This window comes from Ictalurus punctatus, chromosome 9 (assembly GCF_001660625.3).
Source record: "Ictalurus punctatus breed USDA103 chromosome 9, Coco_2.0, whole genome shotgun sequence".
Lineage (NCBI taxonomy): Eukaryota > Metazoa > Chordata > Actinopteri > Siluriformes > Ictaluridae > Ictalurus > Ictalurus punctatus.
In genome coordinates, this window is record NC_030424.2 from 16428863 (window position 1) to 16448805 (window position 19943).

Here is a 19943-nt window from a genome sequence, read left to right on the forward strand (position 1 = left end):
AAAAGAAAAAAAGAGGCACATCCACAAATGAATAAAGCAGAGTAAACCATGGACAGTTTAGCAAATATCACTCACAGCATATCCGTTTGTGCTACTGTTTAAAATATAACTAAATAATCTATGATGAATGCTGAAAAAAACTAATTCTCCATTAGACTTGTTTTAAAACAATTTCTTCAAGGCTTGTTTTCAACCCTGGAGAGAGGACCATGAATAGATCAAGGACTAAATCCCAAAAGCGTGTAAAATATCATTTGTAAACCTATCACAACGTATACACGTCCATATTAAGTTCAAGGTAAAGTATGCAGTGCAGACAGGAATATCTCGTCACATTAAGCCACTGATTTTGTTCTTGTGGCAGTGCAAATATAGAGAGCATTTGTTTCTATATTCAGATGAGTGCAGCACATTTTGTCCTTCTAAATGGGCCATAGGTACTTGAGTGAGTTCAAAGGTATTTCAGCAGCATCCAGAGAGGCCATTGTGTACCAGCTTTTCACAGGAGTTGACTCACAACGTTCCACTCCAGCTCTGATACTAAAATGTGTTGAGATGCTTGCAATGTGTTCAGATCTGAAATGCATAATATTCACCAGAGCAAAGGAATCACTTTAAAAACTAAGTTTAATCTATTTTAACCAGGCCCAAGTGTTGTTCAGTTAAAGAGACTCAAGCAGGGTTAACACCAGCCTGTTTTGAACACTCTCCACATTCTTTGCCCACAATAGAGGGTCTCCCCTTCCTTGTTTTCATGAACTGCTAATGTTCCTCAGTAAAAGACTTGTTTTTATTTAGCGAAAAGGGCAGTTACAGCATAGTGTCAGGAGAAAAACAAACAAGATAGTACGGTCTCTACGTACAAATAAAACCTAACCATAAAAGTCATCAAAGTCACTGTTATTAGTGTTGTGTGAGCGAGGACGCAAGGCCATTTCAATGTCAGAGTTGGTGTCGTCAGAATCGCCCCAAAAAGCTGAGAACAAAATGAAAAAATATGAACAAAATTAATATGTAATCATTTTAGTGCTTACAATCTCAAAACATTCAAGCATGCACATGCAGGAATAATATTATAAACTTCTGTTTAGCATCTAGAATCATTACATGTCCTTGTCTCTTAGTATGAATTAGTATGTATGAATGAAGTATAATGTATGAGATAATGGATTAGAGATTAGTGATTGTGGTACAGATAGAACCTGATTCAGCCACATAACTACTGTAGTAACTAATAATAATTTACAGTAAAAATAAAAAGTGGAGTGTAAATTTCTATTATATATGCTTTTTGACTGTTCTATGGATGTCCCCTGGCGTTTCTGAACAAAATATAGAAAGCCTTACTACTCATGTGTATGCATTGTTGACTGCTATATAATATTTGCTATATAATTGTTTTCATGGTGGAAATACGTAAGGAATAAAACAATGTGGTATGCTCTTATAAGAAAGCAATCAACAACAGGTGATTCAGCAGACATGAAGAAAAAGGTATTATTTTCCGATAACTGCGCATCCTGAAGTGTTTTGTTCCTCTTGTACCACAGCACTTTGCCACAATTACATTTATTTATTATTAATTAAAGAACACCATATGTTTAGTAAATCAGTTAAGTTACATTTACAGTTGTTCAACTTGTGTCAAAACAGTTATAAATAGAGATACACTTATACAAAATTTCTCAGCCGATACCGATAATTCAGAGTGATATCGGCCGATAATCGATAGTTCTGCCTTTTATACCTTCTTTTAAATTAATGATAATTAATTCCACCATTCTGAAGGAAATGCAAATAAAAACTTTATTCTCTCCATTTCACCAAGTTGTTTCACAGTAACTGGTCTCATAAACAGAAAACACATTACTCACATTAACATTAACACATGAACTAAATTCTGAAGATTAAAGTAAGATTTCTTAACTTCTTGAATCTTATTAATTCATATTAACAATGACTGAATTCTAAAAAAAAAAAAAAGTGTGTTAGTCTCAGATTCACACAAACAAAAGCATTTCTACTTAATCACTGAACATCAAACTGGTTATATATATATATATATATATATATATATATATATATATATATATATGTATATAGGTCTAATATAAACCTTTTTTTGGTTATACTCATTAACTTCATATCAAATATACTACTCTACAAATATATTTTTCTTTGCAATATATACTACATTTTTGTCACTCATCTTCATTTAAATCTTTCAATGGTGTACTAGCGCTTTAATTCAGCGGGAGCAACGCGAGCAAAAAATCAGACTTGATGCCGTTTCACTGCTGCTCACTTCCGGTGCAAAATTTTTAGCAGTGCAGAGAGTACAAACTGCAGTTTTGTTGTCGTTCCACACAAGAGACATCATTTTTATACACAGCACAAAATCGATGTTTTCACACCCTCTTTTGATTGACGGGATATCATCTGCCCTGATCATCGGATGTTTTTAAACTATCGGCTGATAGCCAATAGCAGGAAAAATAGCCTTTATCGGCAGATACATTGGTGCATCTCTAGTTATAAACAATAGTTCCCTGACCAATCTCTCTTATTCTCTTTTGTTACTGAGTAATGAGAAAGCACACAATCCTCCATCCTGAAGACTCTCTCATGGTGGAAAACATGCTGACTGTTAGAAAACACTGATACTGGGGACTCCTTCCATAAATGTTTAATAATTGTCTTTTTACAACTGTCTCCATATTAATAACATGGCATTCATTTGTTCATTAGTAATTATGTGGAGTGTTTGCTAGTGAATAACCTGTTCTGATAGAAACAATGTATTAGAACAAGCACATTAATATAAACCCTGCAGCCACTACTAATATCAGATCTATCTGATATATCAAAATAAATCAACACCATCTGACCAGTCTGATTTGTGAATTCAACACTGCTGAATAGTATAACTTTGAATAACTTTTTAACAAGAGACAACACATTTAAATGGTCATCTGCGAGAACAATTATAGTTTTGCTCCAGCAACTGCACCTACACCTTTAATATCCATGTTAACTGCAACATTGTGGTCTTTACCTTTTGACTGAACAGCAGAAAAAGCCTGTGTTTTCTTCTTTGAATCATTCCTGTAAAGAAAAAAAGAGAAAGTAAATAGAACGTAGAATCTATCCCAAACTGTTCTAGAGAACAATCTGAATCATGTCAAATCAAATTTAACCACCCAGAGTACAAAATCCTCCCTTTTTCATCATGCTCTTAAAAGAAAGACATCTCAATAGCACAAATATTTAGCCTGTTGTTGTCAGTTGCACACCATAGTAATCAAGACTGATGGTAATATTTACACACTCGCAAGTGTCTAGCTGACTGAATTAGTTTTTTGGCTTGGTGCTATTGATCACATTATCAGACTGACAGCCCTTTAAGCCTACAGTCTTTTCACTGCAATGAGGTAGGTCAGCCTATTTAAAATTTGTACTAATATGCAATTATACACACTTCTACACCAAGTCACAAAGGCACTACTTGGGCCAAATGTGTGATTTGTAAATATCTCACAGATGTTATGTAAGGACCAGAAACGTTCAATCTGTATTCTTAAAATCAGATAAATTACAGGTTGTAAGATAATCTTAACTGGATTTAGGATTCTTATCATATCTTACAAAATCTTATCTTGTCTCTAGTTAAGAAATCTTAAACCGCTCCATCAATTTTGATAATTAACTCTCAGGTGTGTTACCAAGCAACCAACTACAAGCAACAACTGTGAAGTAAACTTTCGATTAAAATGGAGTATGTTGAAGAGTAAAATCATTTGCACCATGACTGGTAATGCTCTGTGATGGTTCGTTGGCTTCTGTAATGTTGGTCACAATTCTTGTGCTAACTGCATTATCATATTTCATGGAAGTCTATAATTATTTCTCAGTGTCAAAGCACAGCACATCATCTGGGTACTCCAAAGTCTTTCCACCATCAAACATCACAGTTCTTCATCTTGTATCACTAATAAATATAATGCCATTCTCGGGCATGGCTATTGTAATGTGTCTGTTATTGTTGGCTTTCAAATAAGTGTTACGTTAGGACACCAGTGGGTTGTCCTAAAGAGACTTTTTTTTTAAGGAGTTTGTCATGTTAGGATGCTTCTGTAAGACCCCGTTCTTATCAGTAGTTAAGATAAGATATATGCACTTAGGAAATCTTATTCTGTAATCGCTTTTGTCCTAAATCAGGTCCTAACTGAAATTGCCATGGTTACCAAACAGATAAGATAGTATTCTAAAGTTAGGCTCCTTCTGTAATACACCCCAAGATCTACAGTCATAACCCACTAAAAGCATCAAATTGTCATATAATATTCAGTTTATTATGACCACCATAAACTACTGTGAATCCATGTTGTGGTGAGACAGAAGTTGGACAGCAGCCGCAAAAAGAAAACAGATAAATCTTTTATCTGTTCCCAATCCTCCCAAGCAAGACGTCACAATATCCCCAGTATTTTTAAAACATCAAAATTACTTTATTTTCTTTTATATGGGATACAAGAAATAAGAGGAAAAGCTGGTAAAAACAGGTATTTCTTAAAGATTTACCTTGCCACTGTAAGCATGGTGTTAACAATCTAAAAAAAACAACGTGGTAATGCTTTTCTAACACACAAATAGGCCCGGAAATACGGGATTTTTTTAAAATTTTTTATTTATTTTTTTTAAACAAAACAAAACAAAAAAAACCCAACAAAAACATGAAAGATAACATGACAGTTCTAAATTTCTGATGAAAACTAAACAATGTAAATATATATTTTTGGAAAGCCGACCAAATCCAGAGACCTGCCATTTCCCTGCTAAGGCTGTTTGCAAACGAGCCGAGTGGCCAAATAAACTTCCTTGACTCCTTTTCTAATTGTGCTGAAGGACCCAGTCAAGGCCCTCTTTATTCATAAGTGTTCTGAGCAGAGGGTTGCTGGGTTCCCATAGCATCAGTGATATCTCTATGTAAATGAGTGACCCCTGGCAAGCCTTTGATCTGTAGCAATGCATATGCAAAAGCCCAAGCTACTTTTCATACAGGCTTCCTCTTCAATTTCCATCAGCACAGGGTCTATTCAGGTCTTAACAATGTCGTCTTCGTCTTCATCTTTATCAGCGTCCTCAACGTTATCATATACCCATATTGTTTATTCTGCTCCTTTCTCTTTTTGTCTCATAAGGAAAGAAAAAAAAAATACCGGGTTATTCCCTAAACTATCCGGGTCAGCAGAAGAGTGATTTGCATCCATGCACATTCACATTTTAGTCATATTGCTCAAACAACCTTAATTATCTGCACTCATTCTTGGCACTGTTTAAAAAAAAAATAAAAAAATAAAAAAAATAAAAAAGGCAGTATTTTTTGTTTAAATGTGTATATTCAAACACACTATATGGTATGTTGTATCTATTGCAATAATAATCAAATATGGTTTGCTAGATAGTTTCATCACACACAATTTTATGATCTCATCCGACATTAAATTAACAGGACACAAAGTATGTCATTTCATTGTTTTTTTTCCCTACTAGTTTCAATAATGTATTTCACAAATGAAGCATGACATAACTTCTATTAGAAATGTTCTGCAAGGTGAAGTGATTATGAACAAGTTGAGATGGCTGACAAGCCAACTGTAAAAATATCCTGCTTTTATAAATGACAAAACTCATGAGAAGCGGGGGGGGGGGGGGGGGGGGGGGGGGGGGGGGGGTTGGGGGGCAAGAATTTAACTTATTTTTTTTTTGCACATGCTCGATGTAGCCTTGATGAGCACAATGGTATATTGAATGTCCACATTAATCATGTAATTACATAACTGCACTAATTTAGACAGAATATCACACAGAAGTTAGGAAACTAAAAATGTGGAAATATTGTTTCTTATGGCCTGGAAAGAAAAAAAAGTGCTGTTCATCACTGATCAAATTTCTGTATGTGAACCTACATAGAATACAAGTTATGCTCGTTCACTCTTTCTCTAGTAAATGGTGAGAAATAGACAAAATAAGCAGGACAGAAGAAAAAAAAGAAAGAAAAGAGTACAAGTGTAGTGTATTGCAAAATATGTAGCAATATTTCTTTTTTTACTGTTACATCAACAACACTGTGTACTTTTTGTCTATAACTAGAACAAGTACAATAATAAATACGTTTCAATGTGTAAAATTGGGCTATTCTTCTATATGACTTGCATGCAATGGGAATGCTCCATCAAATGCTCCTCTTCAGACAGGGATGGGTCTGATTTCAAGACATGATTACCATAGAGAGCTGCGGATGCCACTGACCCCTCCAATCTAATATTCCATTTCCATAAACATTTATGCCAGTTCATCTTGTGCTGAGGTTCACTTAATTGAGGCAACGGATCTGAATATGTAAGACTGGACCGGCAACTGTTTGGCTGTGTCTCATACACGGAGGTGAATGTAATGTGTAAAATGATGCAAATTACCACTTTGACGGAAACCTCTGTTTTACCTCCGCTGCAGTGCTTGTGTGTGTATATGTGTGTGTGTGTTTTCATCCTCTCTGTTGCACATTGTTTTGGGCATTAGGACATATTTGTAATGTTGGATGCAGAGTGCCGTAGTTCATTTCCATGCAAGCATTTGATACATTAATATATGGGACATAATATATGTGTGGGTTGCTGTTATGAATTTGAACCGAGAAATAAAAAGGTAGACGACTCGCTGTATTCGCTGTGCTACAGGTAAACACACTGCTACTGTTCCATGCTTGGCATCTGGGCAGTCATTTTCATAATAACTGTGATCTCACATCATTATAGTTGTGTGATTAAACATAATAAAAGGCTCTGGGAGACGACACTGTTTCTCTGCTCTGAAATTGTTTTTGAAAAGAAACAAACATGCGGTCAAAGTCCCTGAACTACTGCATTTATTATTATCCATCATTCAGATCACTTAACAATGTCTCTCCTAAGAGATTAAGCAAAATGCATGATGGAAGACATGCGGAAAAGAAATAAGGATGGGAGAAAGAAGAAAAACAGAAGAAAATAAACCTAATTAATTTCTTGAACTGAAGAATTTGTAAACTATTACATATGTCAAGAATCATTCTAAACTGGCACCTATTATGTATTATAATTAATCCCATGTGGTTAAGGAAAATTCCGCTTATTTACCTGGCTTAAAAAAAAAAAAAAAAAAAAAAAAAAAAAAAAAAAAGGGGCCACCCACACAGAAATGCTAATAGCACATGCACTCTGAAACAATGTTTGTGTAAGGGTGCAAAAATGAGCCAGTGCCGCCATTCTCACCTCCTCCTACACTCATCGCAACACTGACCTGCAGCACGGCTGATTTAGGATTGATTAGACCTCTGCACTGCACTGCGGCCGGAGGAGGTGGGTGGGGGAATGGGGAGTGTCACAATGAGGTAATGACTCAGTCAAGAGCAGCAGGAGCGACCTCTATAGGCCAGTGTCTGGAAACGACATGTTTATTCAGTAAGCCTAAATAGGACTGCTCTCTATTGGCTGAGCAGAAGAACTGCAGGACAGGTTTTTTTTCTTTTCTTTTCTTTTTTTCTTTGCTATGAAAACAATGAAGAGGAAGCTCACTGGGGAGGTCGAGTCATAAGACCTATTTTGCACGTGTATTTACAGAATCACCTCATGTCAGAAATCCTGAATTAGGCAGATAAATATTATGAGGTTTTACCTGTAATGAAATGCTAAAACAGAGAATGTGGTATGGGAGGGGCAAACATGAAAAATAAAATAAATGAAAAGCACAATGAGCAGCATAATAGGACATAAATAATGAGCAAACATCTTTTTTTTAAACCATATAAAAGGATGTGAAATAATGCGAAGGCATGGATTTAACTTTTAATTTGATTGACTTGTTTCGAGTCACAAAAAAAGCAGAGTGACCCCTAGTGGCTGCTAGACTTAAATGCTGCAACAAACAGCTCCCTCTCTAGCTTGCTCTCTTGGTCTCTAACACGCACACACACGCACACACGCACGCACACGCACACACACACACGCACACGCACACACACCAAGTGCCTAGCCGAGAGGCCAGGCAGACTATTGTGTTTGTGTATGTAGGAATTACCTCCTGCTTCGTTGCCAACAGACAATGAATTATCGAGGAAGTGCATGTGTCTCATGCTGTTTGCACAGAAAATTAACTCGCGAGAAACACATAACGTACCTCTGCGTCCACTGATACTCATTAATGTGGAGTTTGCTACTAAATTATAACATAATTAAACATAACTAAACAATCCATGATGCCACACTCTGACTCACACCTCATGCCTACAGTAGAAGACCACACAATAGCAGCAGGAGAGGAGGAAGCTGTGGCATGCACCCCTAAACAAAGGAAGGGAACAAGTGGTCTTTACATGGAGTGCGGCTACTTTACTAGCCTGCATCATGTGTTTCATCCCTACTGGAGCACGATGCACTGCCGATTTACACACCACAATGCCAGCAAAAGATTTAGTACGGCTCATCTTTAATAAACTGTAGCTGATCTGTTTGCTTTCCATGTCATTAATAGTAATTCACCACTGTGTATGTGTATAAAAGTATCTTACAGCAAGAAGAAAGAGAGAAAGAGAGAGAGAGCGAGAGCGAGCAGGGAAAATAAGAAAGACCCCAATTCTCTCCAGTGCCATAATAGTGAAATGAGCAGATATAAATGTGTTAAGAGTATCTCTTGCATCTTGTATGGACTGCATGCATTTAATCTGGAAAGCTTATTAAGGGTGAGTCATTGCTATGCAAAGAAGCGCTCGGCGCTTTTCTCTGCTCCTTTCAGCCGAGTGCAGTGTTTGGCCAATAGGCCTGGCCCCCCGCCTCCCATTGGGCATTCATAACATGCAACATTTGCACAATGTATCTCTCAAAGGCTACTGAATAGGGGGCCTTAATACTCATGTAAACAACTGCAAACCAATTACTTAATGAATCGGCCCCACACATAATGAGGAGCAACACAAAGGCCCATAAATGCATTTTTTGCACCAAAGCCCTGCTTTAAACTCCAATCCCTCAGCTCTAGCGTCGGCTTAACTGCCACATCGTAATTATGGCTAAGACAACAGAGAGGCAGGCATAATTTTTTTTTCAACTTTGGGCCCAGCCAGCATGTCTTTTGATGTTGCTCATCATCTCAGTAACAAAATAACAGCAATAAGTGTGTGTGTGTGATTGTGTGTGTGTGCGCGTGCATGAGAGAGAGAGAGAGAGAGAGAGAGAGAGAGAGAGAGAGAGAGAGAGAGAGAGAGAGAAAGATGAGCACATGTTTTGTAGTGTTCAAGTGTAGGGCACTTGTGGAAGCAATAAAGCGCAAGAAATTGCTATGGTAAGAGGCATTCTTAAACAGGGGGGAAAAAAATATGAAAGCGTTCACTGGAAAACTACACAACAATGAAAATCTTCTGCCTTTAAAGTGCAACTTCATATTGTAGTGATTTACAACCAAACCAAGCAAACAAAAAACCACTGTGACCTCATCATTGAAACAGCCGTCCTAAGGTCTCTGGGTACCTCGCCCAACAGATTCTGAGGTGTGTGCTATAACTTTTGGGGGGGGGGGGGGGGGGGGGGTTATGATCTGAAAGCATCTCGCCCTGTAGATGGCTCATGTTTATTAATGCAGCCATTCATTGAGCAGGCCATGGCATCCATCAGAGAGCTCTGATCGAGTGTGGCCATTATGCCCTTCCCTTGGCTAATAGTGTATGCTAGCCAGGGAAAGACACAGAGAGAGAGAGAGAGAGAGAGAGAGAGAGAGAGAGAGAGAGAGAGAGACACACACACAGAGAGACACACAGAGAGACAGAGAGAGAGACAGAGAGAGAGACAGAGAGAGAGACAGAGAGAGAGAGAGAAGGATTGGACCAGAAGAAAAAAAAAACCTAATACAAAAAAAAGCAGTACAGAGGGATAGCCTGGGCCAACAGACTCCTGGCCCTTGTGTCGGCACTGGCCTCAGTAATCACATGAAATCAAAGACGATTACTCCTCATAATGTTTGCCCACCCATTACCTGCCCTAATACATCCACAGTGAAGAGGCACATCAGCACAGAGAGCCTTCTCCTCTGCATTTTATAGCTGATTGTACATAGATTTATTGATGTGCAAGTTAAAATATTCTACACTCAAGCTTTTCTGTGATTTAAATCTCTGATTTGCTGTGTGAGGATGTACGGTATTTTAAAAAGGGGGGGGGGGGGGGGGGGTGTTCACTTTGACTGATGAAAATTCATCACATTTGCTCTATTTATAAAAAACACATTATCATGTAAATCATCGTTATCCATACAGTTTCTTACCGCATGTCTTGAACAAGCCTCTTGCTACTCCCAGATTTTTCCTGATCTGATAAACCTTAGAATGTAAAAGGAAAAATCATGTGCATTACAAGCAAACTTATTATGAAAATAAGGTATTCATACCATAAAACCATTGGGCAATATGACAAAAAATATCATATGACTATAATATCACATGTATGTGCTAGCAAAACAGTCTAGTTGTATAAATGTAAAATATTTTTGTTTTAGGCTGTTTATTTTGGAAAGGAGAAATCTAAAAATATTTTTTTAAAAATCCAAAAACAAACAATAATAAAAAAAAATGTCATCATTTATCATATAATTTAACATTTTTAAAGATTTATTTTAACATTACATCTCAGAAAAGCCTATTGCGATAAATTACATCACAGTATTGATATTATATCGGCATACTGCCCAGCCCTACTTAGGATTGAGTAAATGATCTCTGTAGTCTTCCAAAAGAGCACAGTTAGATCAGTTACCTGATGGCTCTAAGTCTGAACCATCTTCCTCCTCCTCTTCCTTCTGTGCGCTCTGCCACTGGTTCTCTTGTGTGATTGATTGTTTAAGCAGCTGATATGCTTTTGTCTCTACAAAAAAAAAAGAAAGATAAAAACACACACAAAACAGGCTGCTCAAATATTTGCCCAAGACCTGCATTTCCAACTTTACAGGGCCTCCATGTTTAATGAACCAACAGGAGCCTTTGAGAGCTCTGATGAGGAAAGAGTGGAGGGGGGAGGACATAAGATGAACACTAAACTACGGATTTAGTTCAGACACGCAGGCAGCCGGCTGTCGCCACGCAACAACAACAAGGACCATCCTTTTGTGTTATCACCTGAATACAGTCAAATCATGCTTCAGTCTACATAACCTTTGAAAGAAAATGATAAGGGTAGTAAAGCCTTACTTTGATATTCTTTTTATTAGAATTTACATTAGGGGAATTATATAATGCACCCTTCTGCTCACAGTCAGTGATGTTAAGCTAAATTACTGCGAGTTTATGTTTTCCTTTTCAAACTTACAAAACACAGCATCAGTTTTATCCTGACTACTGACAACTTCAGAAAGTACTCTCACTGTACAACCCAGATTAGCTACACTACTTTTTAAACTACAGTGATAAGTATCACTGGTAAGTGAGTGACATTCATTAATGATACTAATTTAATGCCTTTGATGACTATTATAAGGACTGCACAGTGACTCAGCCGGTACCAAACAACTTCAGGACCTGGGGTGTGTCTGTGCACCTTCTTATATGCATGTAGCTTTTCATCATTGTAATTCAGTATGCTCTCACCTCCCAAAAGCATCTTAATAGGTGGGGATTGGAAACTCCAAATTGTCCCTAGAGGTCAATGGTTATGTGAGGTTTTTTCTTTCCTGTCAACATCTGAATTAATTAAGTATCACGTCAGCTTATGAGCCATTACTAACGTTGTGACTCCACATAGGTTTTTCTCCTCACATTTCTGATCATCATCATCATCATCATCATCAAGGCAGAACATGGTGATGGGAAAATTATAACAGAATGACAATCGCAATGATCTGAATTATAGATCCATCTTCTACCGCTTACTCCTTTTCAGGGTCATGGGGAACCTGGAGCCTATTCCAAGGAGCATCGGGCACAAGGCAGGGTACACCCTGGACAGGGTGCCAGTCCATCGCAGGGCACAATTCATACACACTCAAACACCCAGATCTGAATTATATCCAAACAAAAATAGTGCTGACACTGTGATGGACTTGACACCCCTCCAGAGTCTATTTCTGATTTGCACCCAGTGATCCATAAGTGGTCACTGAAGGAGAATGGATGTTATAAGATCATTATAAGCCAATCACTAATTGTAAACCCCAAAAAGATCACCAACTGACTGGCTCTTAAAGTGAATCTACAACAGAATACTCTGCAATGCCTCATTACCTCACGGAAATTATTAGAATTGTTGAAATGTAACTGTCAACAGATGAACAACGCCTTCCGATCCCCATTTACTCCCTAAGAAAGATAAACGTGTACTGAATCTAAAAGGTGTTTTTGTGCGTGTGTGTGCGCTGCAAAATCTACAACAACATCATTGTTTCCATATAGAAATAAACACACATTAAAAAGGATTTATTTAGATGATTTGGCTGTTTACTGTGATGACTGCAAAAGAAAGACCCCAGCGTCTGCCTGTAAATATTTCCGACACAGGCAGGGATAACAGAGGTGTTTTTTGTACTGCCGTGCCTTTGATTAGTGGCAGTAAGATGCTGGACTTCTTTCTTTAGGGAAGCCAGCAGATGAAAGGCACAGTATGAAATCAGATAGCCAAGTGGAATAATGGACAGTTTTACATTTCTGAGCCTGGTGCTGGGGGCTTGCTAGTCTGAACTCTTAAAGGCATACCTTCACATCAAATCTTTTCAAGTCTGCCTCTAGCTGTAGAAGATAATGAGAACCAATGCCAGATCTTGTATGGCACCCCCCGGTCGGCCAGAGGACAATTAAATGGCTACATTATTCTGCCCAAGAATCTCAGTTTCATGTGTACCAATGACAGAAGAAGGGGGAGATGAGCCTGTTTTCTCTTGTGATAATTAGAGGACCTCTTCTGCTCTTCAGCCGGAACTTTCACCTCCATCATCTTTCCACAACTGTCTATTTTTGGTTGGGGGGCAGAGACCCCCATTATTCATTGACCAAGAGAAAGAACTTCCAATTGGGCGGGATTTCTGGACTGACTTTTTACCTCTAATAGGAAGACTTTCCACAGGGCTTTGGTTGGAACTGTCCTCTTCATCACTTTGTTCTTCTGGAAAAAAGATATGAGAGAAAAAAAAAAAAGCACGGTGAGAGGGGGAGAGCAGGAAAGAGAGAGAAAGATGGAGGGGGGGGTTGTTGTGGAGTCTTTGTGTATCTGAACAGCAGGACTGATGGGGACAGGGACTGGGATGTGTTTAAATGGGGAATTGAAGGTCCACTAGGCATTAACGGGGTAAAGAAATGGAATTCTGACGGAGTGTTTTCTCATGAGGACCACAAAGCCCTGGCACCATGCTCTTCTTCCAATCTTCTAGCAGAATGGAATCACTATATTGAGACTTTCCATCATAAAGCATTACAGATCAACGCTTACAAGCATGACCTTGTCTGCCTCTGAAATACCTGCAGATTCCCTCTTTGATCTGTGTGGGCATCAAGTACCGTAACCAGCTCGCTCAATTTTTGTGTTAAGCAGGATCTTTTTTTAACTTCACTCATACCAACCTTTATTGAAATAACGTAATTAATGAAACTTTTGTTTGTAAAAGTGTTCCCTATTTTACACAAAATCAAAGCAGCTACTAGCCGAGAAAAGTTTAGTTGACTGTGTACTATGATACATGGAATTAACAAATATTTAATTTTGAACAAAATTTGATAGGTCAACAATTTACATAATGCACAGACTATATTATATCTCTAAATGGGGACATTATCCCCGTGTATTATCAAACAAATACTGTTTTTCCAGGCAATAAGTCGCTCTGTACAATAAGATGCACAACCGCAAAGCTCAACTTCTTTGTTCAATTCATATTAAATGTATTATATATATATATATATTTTTTGCATAATGCTTTAAAACAGCACTTCAGAGCCACCTACTGGCATTGTGTTGCTTGTTTTGTGCCTGTTAGTGAAGGGTTGCTGAGCTGAGTTATTGGCTAGTCCTTTCTCAATATCTCTGTCTGCCCTGGAAAATAAAAAAACTCATCTGTACAAAGACAGTACATGTTTAATGCTTAAAGTTGAAACCATGACATTTTTGCTTGCTTAAAAAGTCCTGATATGACAAAGATAATTTAATCTAAGTGATAAAAGTAATAACAGTGTTCTGTCACAGACAATGTTAATTCACATGGAAGCTCTAGCTTAAGATACAGACCCATACACCATGAACGGACCTATACCACATTCTTTATTTGTTACAGTTTGCAAATTAAACTTCCTATGAAAAATCTATATATGAAATATCTATAGACAACGTGCTAAGCTTGCTCACATGCGCTGTTAGCATATCTCATAGCTGAATGGTGCTCTGAGAACAAAAGCTTCAATGTGGCAATTGTTTTGTGATTCCTTTTGCTAATTCTGATAATTACTGAAGTGATTACATTCACTGAAGTCATTAAGTGTTGGTGGCAAAATATTGCAATTGCAAATGTAGTATGACTACATGATAAACAGGAATAGTACAATTAGGCAAAAAACACAAAAATGATGACATACAGTCTCCTTAAAAAATGTATTGGAACAGCAAGGCCAATTTGTTTTTGTTAAACACTGAAGACATTTTGTTTTGAGATCAAAAGATTAATATTAGACGATAGATCAGAATTTTAGCTTTCATTTTTTGATATTTACTTACATGTTAAACAATTTAGAACATGGTACCTTTTGTTTGAACGCACCCATTTTTCAAGTAATCAAAATTATTGGAACACACGACACAGGTGTTTCTTGCTACCCAGATGTGCCGTGTTAAGTGGATTGTTTAAACAATTAATAGCTCTGAATGTTTACTCTTGGTTTGAGCCCTGGGTCTTGCCTATGAAGACTGTGTTGTTAAAAAAAAAAAAAGTATAAACCAACATGAAGACCAGGGAGCTGTCTATGGGAGAAAAGCAATTTTGAAGATGAGAAAAAGGGAAAAATCAGTCAGAGACATTGCATATGCATTGGGCATAGCCAATACAACAACTTGGAAGGTGCCTAAAAAGAAAGAACCCACTGGTGTACCAACAACCAGGCCAAGGAAAACAACAGCAGTTAATGACAAACATTGTTGTGAAAAACCCCCCAAAAACAACTAACAGTCAGTGACAACACCAAAAAGCTCCATAGGGCAGGAGTGAAAGTATCACAGTCCACCATTCGTAAAGAAAACTTCGGGAGCAGAAATACAGAGGTCATACCACAAGATGCAAACCTCTCGTGAGTAGTAAGACTCAGAAAGCGAAATTGGAATTCACAAAGAAATACAGAGATGAGCCACAAAAGTTTTGGAACAAAGATTAGCCTCTACCAAAGTGATGGAAAGGCCAAAGTGTGGAGAAAGTAAGAATCTGTTCATGATCCAAAACATATGAGCTCATCGGTCAAGCAAGGTGGAGGAAGTGCCATAGCGTGCGCTTGTATGGCTGCTTCTGGAAGATGGTCACTAATATTTATTGATGATGTAACTCATGATGGTAGCAGCAGAATGAATTCAGAAGTTTACAGGAACATTTTGTCTGCCAACACAACAAAGGATTCATCAGGCAAGTCAGTTGCCAGACCTTAATCCAACTGAGGATGTATTTCACCCCCTGAAGAGTAGAATGAAGTGAGAAACTCCCAAAAACCAACAACAACTGAAAGAAGGATAAGATAAAAGAAGATGTCACCGACTTGATGCAAGGGATATGCAACCAAATATTAAGTGCCATTTACTTTAAAAAATTGGGTGGTCTGCCACCAGAGGTGTCATGTTTTAAGTTTAACATATCTAGATCAAGAAATTAAAGCTGAAATTCTAATCTATTGTCTACATTCATTCAAAACAATGGTAGTTGGCAAAACAAGTCTTATAGTCCAGAAAATGTATGAATGGTTCTAAAGCAAGCCCTACCTGTGGTTCAGAACAACTAGAAAGATTCCACATAGAGTGATGTATATTCTCTCGATACATATATATGCCAAATAAATGTATCTTTTTTTTTTAAATAATAAAATGTTCATAAATTGTCACATTGTTTAACGTTTAGCATAAGTGTTTAAAATTCCAATGATTTCTAACATTTGTTTTTGTTAGAAATCAGAATTCAGTATTCAACAGTGTTCTGAGCATAACTACATTTTCTGTATGAACTTGTGGAGGAGAAGATGGCAGTGTATGGCTAGCAAAAAGTGTGAGTAGCTGTGGGTGTGCACTGACCGCGCGTTCCAGTGGAGCTGTTGGATTTCTTGGAGGGTCTGACCAGTTTGATCTCCACGATGTCATTTAAAAGCAAGGGTAAGCTGCAGGATGAGGAGTCCTCACTCTCCGTTGAGTGATGAGTCTCAGCCGCATGGGTCAAAAGCCTCTTCAGCAGCACTTCGGCCTGTATCCCAACCCCACACACACACACACACACACACACACACACACCTGTAACTCAACAGCACTGAATATACTCCTCTTCTCGATTCAGCATTCCTTATAGATAGAGACATCTAGAGTGACATAAATTATACCAAATATGCAATTGTCTCCAACTGTGTAACTGATAACATGTTCAAATAATTGGGATGTAATCAGCTGAGGATATCCTGCCCGCCTCATCTCACTATGACATCTCTTCACAGGAAATGCAGCATACAAGTTACAAGAAAGCAGTAGCATGACAGCTGACAGTGACTTTGAATATATCTCCAAACGAATCGCTCTTATCTATTAAGGCGTGTCGCTCTCTCTATTCTTCAAATCCCAACTCTCAAATCAAGTGTGCTGTTCGTAACATTTAATGAGTATTAATCTGAAAACTCATGCACTTCAAATATTTTACATAATTTTAGCTCCGATCTGTAGGTCAGTAACACAGATTACCAGAACAGACTGTCACATGCATCTGGGTTTCTATTAAGACCCTGAAGCTTATTATTATTATTATTATTATTATTATTATTATTATTATTATTTTTATTATTTTTTTTTAATTATTATTATTATTATACAAATCTGTATTAGTTAATTGCAGCATGGCAAAAAGAAAAGAAAAAAAAAAAATTCAGTGAACTGGTGCATTTTAAAATTTAATATTTAGTCTTGCAACCCGACATGCATGCAAAACATTTTCTTTTCTCTCAGAGCAAACAAGGCAGAGAGAGGGAAAAGCACTTATCCTCCTGCTACTCTTGGCCATGATGATGGGAGAGCTGTTGGATCACACTCTTGAGAGCTCTAGTCTTTTTCTTTCTTGTGTTTGCACATTCTCTTCACAGTCACAACAGCTAGTACACTAATAATTCTCCTCAACATACTAATGTAAAAATATCATCCTATACAATTCATACATACATGAAAAAATAAGAAGGTAAAAATACTGTAAGCTAAAGATGCATGTTTCTGGGGTGTCATTTTTGCACTTGCAGTGATTACTAAAATTATGGATTAATAACTAATAACACTAAGGCCACAACATTGCCTTTACGTCAAAATCTAGGGCTGGACTATATTTTGGTATAATATCGAGATCATGATAAAAGATTACACGATAGACTTCTCAGATATTGTTGGTATGATGATGAATTTTTTAAAATGATTTTAATAATTACAAGGTACTGAATGGATGCCGTTGATTTGATGTGATTAAAAAAATAATTGTCTTCTTTGCCTTTGTAGGCATTAAAGAAATGTATCATTGAAGTCACTTTAACGTTTCTTTTTGTTGTCTTTGTTTATTTTACTACTGTTTTGCAGACAGTTTGCAGCGTGTATCGTAGAAATGTTCTTAAGCATCATAATATGATATGTATCATGTCTCCTATCTCTAGCAAAATCTATAGAGATAATAAATATAATATTTCATGTGTAGCCTAGAATTGTGTGATACCGATTTTTTTTTCCCCTTGTTTGTGATTTTCAAAAATTGTGACAAATGATTTAATTGTCCAGAAGAAAAGCATTACCACCATTTCAGGTTTAAGGATAATAGGGCAGGACATAATAATATTATCAGCTGTGCAGTCAGGAATGAATAAGAAATAGTTAATTGATTTTAATTAAGTCTAACATACGTTATTAGATTTTATTTCATATTAATGATTCTTCCTTGATCTTCACAGAAAGCGATTATATGGCACAAGCCTAGTATAGACTCAGATTTCGATGAGGAGAAGAAAAAGATGAAGAGGAAGAAGATTCATCAATCAGAGCCCAAGAGATGCCAGGCAAAATTCCATCTGTACTAAACACTTGGGTATTTTAGTGCAATACTAGAATTGAGCTTCATTGTCAAAGACAAAAGACAAAACCATTCAAAAAGAACATGCGTCTACACCTATTTAAGGTTGAGTGGATAGAAGCGCTACCTTGTCTGCGTAGGAGGCATTGTAGTACACTAGGAGCGGAGAGAAGAGCTGCACAATGCTGTTGAGGGAAAGAACCTCTTGCTGCAACAGCTGAAGGGCATGCGTGAACCAGCGCTCCCACAGGGCAACGCTATCACCAGACAGACACGACCTGAATGCATATACACACACAACACAGACGATAATAGCACATCCTACATTATCATAATATGTATAACCGAACAGCATTTGATATCAAACTATTGTTATACAATTACAGATAATTACAAGGTAATAATTTATCACACAAAAGATATATAATAAAATGCATTAACCACATTTATTTCATAAAGAAAGCAAAAATAGAGATAAGGAACAATAACAATAAAGAGTTCCTACCCAGTACAGCATGTACAAATATTCCTTTTCATGTTGTTATTTAGTGGACCATATAAGTGAAATGAATGCACATTCCATGGCTTAATCTGCACATCAATACGCAGAACATAAATGATAATTTTCCATCTTTATGTTCAATAGGGTTCAGTCTCTCTTATGAACAACACTCTGCTACGAACTACAGACACTACACAGCCACGCTACAGCAGCCTGAAGCAGGGTGTAAACTACCTGATGTGTGCTGGATCTACTGCAGTGGACCAGTGTATGTTAACCAGATCACTGTGTAGCAGGCAGCCATGAGTTGTGGTCCATAACAACCAGGGCAACTGCTGCAGAACCACGGCTCCACATGCACGCAGCTCCTCTCCTCTCAGCTCTCTACGCTGACGACACAGGCTGCAGAATACAGAGTTATAATGAGCTGACACACACACACAAACACACACACATATATACACTTTTACGGGTATTGACTTTTTTTTTGTACATGCACACGCATGAAACTGCAATCCATTTATAATATTTATTCACACAAAAAGTCACAACTTTACAATTCTATCAAATTGCAAGCAAAATAAGAAAATCGATCATTTTAAGATGCCATGCTCATTAATTTGCCGACACACATCCTAATTATCAGCCCCTAACTCAACAGCAAGAAGGGAGTTACTATGACAATTCACAGTGATCTGAAACCCTTCAGAAGACAAGATTTATTGATAGAATGTTGCTGATGCCAAGTAATGGCACTTAATTTAAAGTGAGTGCTCTTAAAGACAGGATAACGCAATTTCCACTGGAAGTATAAACACTACACAGCAATGAAAAGAAGACTCGAGCAAAGCTGTGAATTGTACCTAATAATCTCCCTGAGCTTCTGTTCACTGACTGCAGAGCTACTGTACAGCTCGGTGTCTCTAGCAGGGAGTCGCTCCTCAATGCTGTCCAGCAGATAAAAGAATTCCTCCAGTGACAGTCTGAAAGTAAAAACAAAAATCCAGATGAGCAAACCACACCACAGTTTATGTATTATCTGTGTGTGTGTGTGTGTGTGTGTGTGTGTGTGTGTGTGTGTGTGTGTGTATGTAATATATATATATATATA

The 19943-nt window shown here is 37.5% G+C and overlaps 1 protein-coding gene across 9 annotated transcripts in view; it reads right to left on the reverse strand.

The window, feature by feature from the left end:
- Nucleotides 1-768: 768 nt before the first annotated feature.
- Nucleotides 769-19943, reverse strand: part of kiz (kizuna centrosomal protein) — a 31927-nt gene continuing 12752 nt past the window's right edge. For 6 of the 9 annotated variants that reach the window (XM_053682718.1, XM_017477101.3, XM_053682717.1 and 3 more), the window contains 9 exons: nt 19696-19815; nt 19067-19234; nt 18458-18608; nt 16323-16488; nt 13113-13175; nt 10842-10949; nt 10354-10408; nt 3056-3105; nt 769-976 (listed from right to left, as the gene is read on the reverse strand). In XM_053682718.1, coding sequence (XP_053538693.1) covers nt 873-976; nt 3056-3105; nt 10354-10408; nt 10842-10949; nt 13113-13175; nt 16323-16488; nt 18458-18608; nt 19067-19234; nt 19696-19815 — 985 coding nt within the window. In that variant the 3' untranslated portion in view covers nt 769-872. Of the gene's footprint in view, nt 977-3055; nt 3106-4712; nt 5186-10353; nt 10409-10841; nt 10950-13112; nt 13176-16322; nt 16489-18457; nt 18609-19066; nt 19235-19695; nt 19816-19943 lie in introns of those variants that run through there. The other 3 variants (XM_017477102.3, XM_017477103.3, XM_053682719.1) reach the window with 3 other exon arrangements.